The sequence below is a fragment of the Erigeron canadensis genome, chromosome 9, assembly GCF_010389155.1.
Source record: "Erigeron canadensis isolate Cc75 chromosome 9, C_canadensis_v1, whole genome shotgun sequence".
NCBI lineage: Eukaryota > Viridiplantae > Streptophyta > Magnoliopsida > Asterales > Asteraceae > Erigeron > Erigeron canadensis.
Genome location: NC_057769.1, coordinates 32,372,907 through 32,379,229, shown reverse-complemented (window position 1 = coordinate 32,379,229; position 6,323 = coordinate 32,372,907). Strand labels below are relative to the sequence as shown.

General features: G+C 33.0%; 1 protein-coding gene across 1 annotated transcript; it reads left to right on the top strand.

Annotated features, from left to right (window-relative positions):
- Nucleotides 1-1,322: 1,322 nt before the first annotated feature.
- LOC122582844 (fasciclin-like arabinogalactan protein 16) lies at nucleotides 1,323-3,716 on the top strand. The gene is made up of 3 exons (XM_043755278.1): nucleotides 1,323-2,822; nucleotides 3,196-3,337; nucleotides 3,487-3,716. The coding sequence occupies exons 1-2, from the start codon at nucleotides 1,490-1,492 to the stop codon at nucleotides 3,249-3,251; spliced, it is 1,389 nt and encodes a 462-aa protein (XP_043611213.1). The 5' UTR covers nucleotides 1,323-1,489; the 3' UTR covers nucleotides 3,252-3,337; nucleotides 3,487-3,716.
- The last annotated feature ends 2,607 nt before the right edge of the window (nucleotides 3,717-6,323 follow it).

Sequence of the window (6,323 nt, the reverse complement as noted above, 5' to 3'; positions counted from 1 at the left end):
GAGTTGTCGTAAGCGTGTATAAAAGAAAAAAAAATTATATCCTGCATATCAAAAATTCACGCTCTTAAATTTTATAAATAAAACTAATTTGTACAGGTTAATAATTTGCCCATAAGATTGCCATTAGCAACAATAATTTTGATTCTTGTTATAATAATTCGATTCTTATTTCCTATACAAAATATTTGATCTAACAACCAATTTATTGTCTTTTAAACGCGCTTCATGTGGTGTAAAGAATAACGATAATGGTTTCTTGGCGTACAAATCAAACTAAATATGAAAGGTTTCCATAAGTGAGAGAAACTAAGGAATTATTTAATATAGATTATAAATACATGCATGATATATTTTCAAAAAAGAAAAAAGAAAAGAAGACATTCAATATATTTTCAATTCATAAAAAAATTATTTAATACGATAGCCTCTTTTTTTTATTATTATGTATTTTAAGAAAAACATAAACAATCTCATAAAATAAAGTCAATAAATGGAAGGACAGACACACTTCGCCTTACAGCAAGCACACAATTACATACAGCTTTTGCTTCAAATCAATCGGCTCAAAATTCAAGCCATACGATAATGATAATGACAATATCACATATTGATTTTACGACTTTTAAAAGGTGAAATTATATAAAGAAAAATAGGATATGATATTCATACAACAAGTTTTATTCATGTACAAAACTTATTACATAGTGTACCATTATACCATGCCGTAAATAGTTAAAAGTTGTTATAAAAATATCATGTTCCAAAAGGCAAATAGGCTCAAATGATGCAATTGTTAGGAAAATGGGGTGGCAGTCTCGCACCGTGGCATAGTCATATTCATTTCGTACAATTACACATGGTGTTTAAAGTTAACTTTTAATAATTATTTAATTATTATGTTTGTAAAATACAAATAATTATATATATTATTATCAAATATAAAATATATTTTTAGAGAAATCATCAGTGTAATTAATTCTATATCTTAATTTACGCATTACGCAGGTTATAATCTATAATCTAATAAAATATACAATACAATTGATTTACTCGACTATAGTGGTGGGTGAATAAAAACAAAGAAAATTGATAGTACAAGCTATTTAGCCAGCCAAAGCCATGAAGCCAGCCAGCCAGCCATATAGGAACCGCAACCGTGTGGTCCCCGCCATTGTCAGCTAGCCTGTTTCCACTTTAAACTCATAAAACGACACCACCGCTTGCCGTTTCATCTTTCTCTCTCATCATCCTACCAAATACCATCTCTTTTAACCCTCTTTTTGATTCCACTCGAGCCCTTGTCTTCAAAAAAAAAAAAAAACATTAAACACCAAAAACATTTCACAAAAACTCCAAAAAGAGTGAAAAACCACTACATTTTCATCTTCCATATCATCACCAAATCCATATCTATATCTATATAGTCTATACATATACATTCATTCATTGAATATACAAATACATTTTCATCCTCCAAAACTTAATCACCATGGATTTACACATCTATGGTGCATTAAACATCATTATAACAATAATATTTCTACTATCACCAAAAAATGTATACTCATTCCATGAACAACAAAACAACAACATCATCAAACAAACCACAAAACAAATCAACTCAAATTCAGTTCTTGTCGCCTTGTTAGATTCACACTACACCGAACTATCAGAGCTAATTGAAAAAGCACTTCTGTTACAAACATTAGAACAAGCCGTTTCTCGAAATAATATTACAATATTTGCACCAGATAATATAGTACTTCAACAACACATTGACCCGGAATTCAAGCGGTTTTTACTAGAACCACGAAACTTGAAGTCTTTGCAAAATCTATTGCTTTATCATATTGTGCCGACCCGAGTTGGGTCTTTGGATTGGCCTATTGATATTGTTAATGTGAACCAAAAAACGTTAAACCAAGTGGATGATCATTTACCTTTGACCCGAACAAAATCGGGTCAAAAAGTTGTCGGTGGGTTAGCTAGAGTAACCCGTCCGGATGACGTCATTCGCCCGGACGGGTTAATTCATGGGATAGAAAGGTTGTTAGTACCCCGTTCGGTTCAAGAAGAGTTTAACCGAAGAAGGAGCTTGAGTTCAATATCCGCGGTTTTGCCGGAAGGAGCACCAGTGGTGGATCCAAGGACCCACCGCTTGAAAAAACCAGCTAGCGTTACACCAGCTGGTTCTCCACCGGTGCTCCCTATTTATGACGCGATGGCACCGGGTCCATCGCTGGCGCCCGCGCCAGCTCCAGGACCCGGTGGCGCTCGTCGTCATTTTGATGGGGAGAGTCAGGTTAAAGATTTTATTCAGACATTAGTTATGTATGGCGGGTATAATGAGTTGGCTGATATTTTAGTGAATTTAACATCATTAGCAACTGAAATGGGGAAATTGGTATCAGAAGGATATGTTTTAACTGTGTTGGCACCAAATGATGAAGCCATGGCTAAGTTGACTACTGAACAATTGAGTGACCCGGGTGCGCCTGAACAAATAATGTATTATCATATAATACCTGAATATCAAACCGAAGAAAGTATGTATAATTCTGTTAGGCGGTTTGGTAAGGTGAAATACGATACGCTTCGTCTGCCGCATAAGGTTGCAGCAGAGGAAGCGGATGGGTCGGTTAAGTTCGGTTTTGGAGAAGAGTCTGCGTATTTGTTTGACCCGGATATTTACACCGATGGACGGATATCGGTGCAAGGGATTGATGGAGTTTTGTTTCCGGTGACAGAATCACCGGAAACAGATCAGAGTAAGGTGGCACCGACAACGGCGCCACCGAAGCTTGTCTCCAAGCAGCGAAGAGGTATGCATTTTTTTCTTCTAAAAAATTGTTTGACTTTTGATAGTCAGATTATGTTATGCATTGATTGCTTGTAATTTTGTGTTAATAGGTTGTACATTTAGTATTTAGTGAATATAAATATTTACCTAAAAATAATGTTCCAGCTAAACCACAGCTGTGACAAAGTGAAACCACTCCTTTTAGTACTTGACTTGCCCTACAAAACACTTGTTGGTTGTGCATCAAGACTTGTACTTTATGCCTCAAAATTTATAATGTTGAAACGAAACAAAAATACATATTCCATGCACTAGGGTCAATATATGGTGGTACAACTATTATTGCACAATTATGAATATAAATTAATTTCTATTATTTTCTTTTCTTTATTCAGGGAAATTAATGGAAGTGGGCTGTACAATTGCTGGAGCATTTGGACATAGTTGTTGATTATTCAATTTTATATCCTTTCAAAGTATAAATATAGAAAAATGAAAAGGGAGAAAAAGACATCAAACACAGAGATGGACAGAAAGGTTTGTATTGCTACTATATTTCATTTATATTTATATTTATTATTATTATTTGAAAAGATGCTCTCTTAAACATAATGATACTTTCATTATTTTTTTATGTATCATTGGAATATAGAATTAACAAGTAAATGTTATCTTTTGCATTGCAGTGTTAATTAGGAATATTCTGTCCAAATACCACAGATTAAAGGAAAGTGGACGGTGCAGGTTCATTTCCCCAAAGATGAACAAAGTTTGCTATTTCTTGTTTGTTGATATACATAATTTTTTAATTTTTTTATTATAAATATTATCCATACTGTAATTAAGGCTCACTATATAAATGATTTTTTGATGTATTTATTTTTGTTTTTGTATAAAAATACCATCTTCCACTCTCTGTCTTTTTCTTTAATCTACTTGGAAAAAGGTGACTCGATAATTTTTATCGTTAAACCTGATGCATGGCCAAGAAAATAGATAAAAGCGTTCACGAGGATATTCTAATTAAGCCGTGTAATATAATCTTGTCCATTTAACCGTTTACATCTATATAATAAAAGAAATAGTTTTTATGTTAAAATTACTTGAGAAAATTGTCTAAAATACTCTTAATGATTAAATTAGGCAATCAATCTTTATTTTTTTAAAAATATCCTCATTAGCCATTTATATCAGATATATTTACAACAATTATCTATAACTTAACGTCGTATTCACCACCAACAGTCGTCCCCACCATAACGTCGCCGCCATGACTACTGGCGCGTGCCGCGTTGTCTTGTGACTAACACACTTAGATTATATTATAGAATGTGCATTATACATATATTGGTATGCATAAAATTAACATCAATAGTTCATATAAGTTAGGACAAATAGACAATTGCTAAGGACATAATTGGTACTATATTAGTTAAAATCATAGCATTATTGATTGATAATGAAATGATACCATACGACCAATAAATTGTGAATAATTTTGTGGTCACGTTCTTTGTCAAGCCAATGACCATTTCATATATTAAAACAATGATAGGATTTTAGTGGTAGTTTTAATAGTAAAAGAACATATGAATAAACAAGTTAAAAGAAAAATGATGTTGTGAGTGTGAGTCCTTCTATGATAAATATTGTTAATGGGTCACTTTCAATTAGAAATGAAATGACAATAATGGTGGATTGTGATAGCAATACGTTTTGGCTTTTGTACATGGAAATCAACACACCTTCACATGTAAGCTAAGGTAATGACTTTATTGGCTCATGCAACATGTGTCTCAAATTAATATCATAACCTTGGTCATGTGGTTTATACTTGTTTTCTGTATTGGAAAACTAACTCTAACATGATTATTCTTGGTTATTACGTATTTATGTATTAGAGAAATTGTCAGAAATTATGCCTGTGATTTATTGGATTCGTAGTTTAACTTTTATGGTTTTCTTTTCCGCCCTCGTTAGGTATCCTTAAGCTATTCATTTTCATTGTTAGTCGTTGTTGCCACTAACTTGCGTTAATTACATCTGTTAAGTCCCTCACATGCAATCCACATGAGATTATATTGGTCCTTTCAACCCAATCTTTCCCTTTAACAATTATCATCATCAACATCAACATCAGCTTCACAAAACATAATACTATATTTTAGCAAAAAATAAAATAAAAATATTATTTCCATAATATTAACAAGATCAATCTATCATCTTTAACCTATCATTATCAACCACACTATCTATATACTTGCATATAAAAGAAATAACTCACTTTATTTATAAAATTGTTGAAAGTTACTTTATGCAATATGATTAAAATACCCCTTATTCTTTCTCTAAATCATATTCTTCCTTTTTCACTAATTTAATTATTTCTAATATATATACCTAAAATACCCTTAATGAAATAAAGTACACCACTAGTCTCTCAACTCTTAAAATAATTAAACTAACCATGATATTAATTACATTTACATCAATAGCTTACATTGCTCAATCGTCACCACCATCAGATGTCACCGCCACCAGCCATCACCGCATGGCCGCCACCACCGTTGCATTTGCGCGGACACCATGCGGGTATTATTTTATACTAATATCACCCTTTTTCAATAACAACGAAAGTTAACGTCATATCTCTATATCTATTTTGATCATTAAATGCCAAATGGAGAGCAAGTAAGAACATAAAACCTAAATAAAATGGGGAGGAGATTCCCTTAAGTTCATGTTAGGATAATCTTGGCACTTGGATAAATATCAAGGGCCAAGATTCAAAGATCATTTTGAATCTTGGCCTTTGATTTTCAATCAAGGGTCACGATTTTTTCAACTTTAATCAAGTTGGGAAAATAAATTGAGGGAACCCTCTCTCAAAAATATGTAATAAATAAAAAGATCGTGTCATTCGTTTCAAAAAGCAACACGGAGTGGATATAATTTATTCATAACTAGACTTATGCCCGCGCAATGCAGTGACGGTGGGGGTAGTGATGGCAGAGGTGACTAGGTGGGGGCGGCGATGGGGACAGTGGTGTGAGCGGTGATGGTGGTGAATGTAAAAGTAATTGATGTTAAAGGTGGTAATGTAGTCATTTTAGTTATTGAGGGATCTATATTGTAAATTATTTCATTAAGGATATTATAGGTATATTAGACAGAGATATTTAAATTAATGAATAAAGGAGAGAGGTATTTTTGGTTTTTCAAAGACAAAGTTTAAGAAAAGAAAGGGTGATTTATTTTAATGAGTTGCTAACTGTCTATAAACACAAACATGCACGATGAATACATGTATCGAAAGCATCACACCCAAGAATTTATAACACATATAAGCACCCTTTTACCCCTCATAACCCGTTTATTAGAAACTTATCTTTAATTTGAAACACCCGTTTAACATAAACTTTGTCTAAATTACCACCGTCGATCCAATCAACCACCCAACACAGCCTTCATCGCAGGTCCAAAAACCCTCGTCCTAGTCAAATCAACCACCCAGTACTACAAC

Coding starts and splice junctions, on each gene's coding strand:
- LOC122582844 (XM_043755278.1), top strand. CDS start 1,490: ATGGATTTACACATCTATGGTGCATTAAACATCATTATAACAATAATA. Junction 2,823..3,195: donor TGTCTCCAAGCAGCGAAGAG/GTATGCATTTTT, acceptor TTCTTTATTCAG/GGAAATTAATGGAAGTGGGC.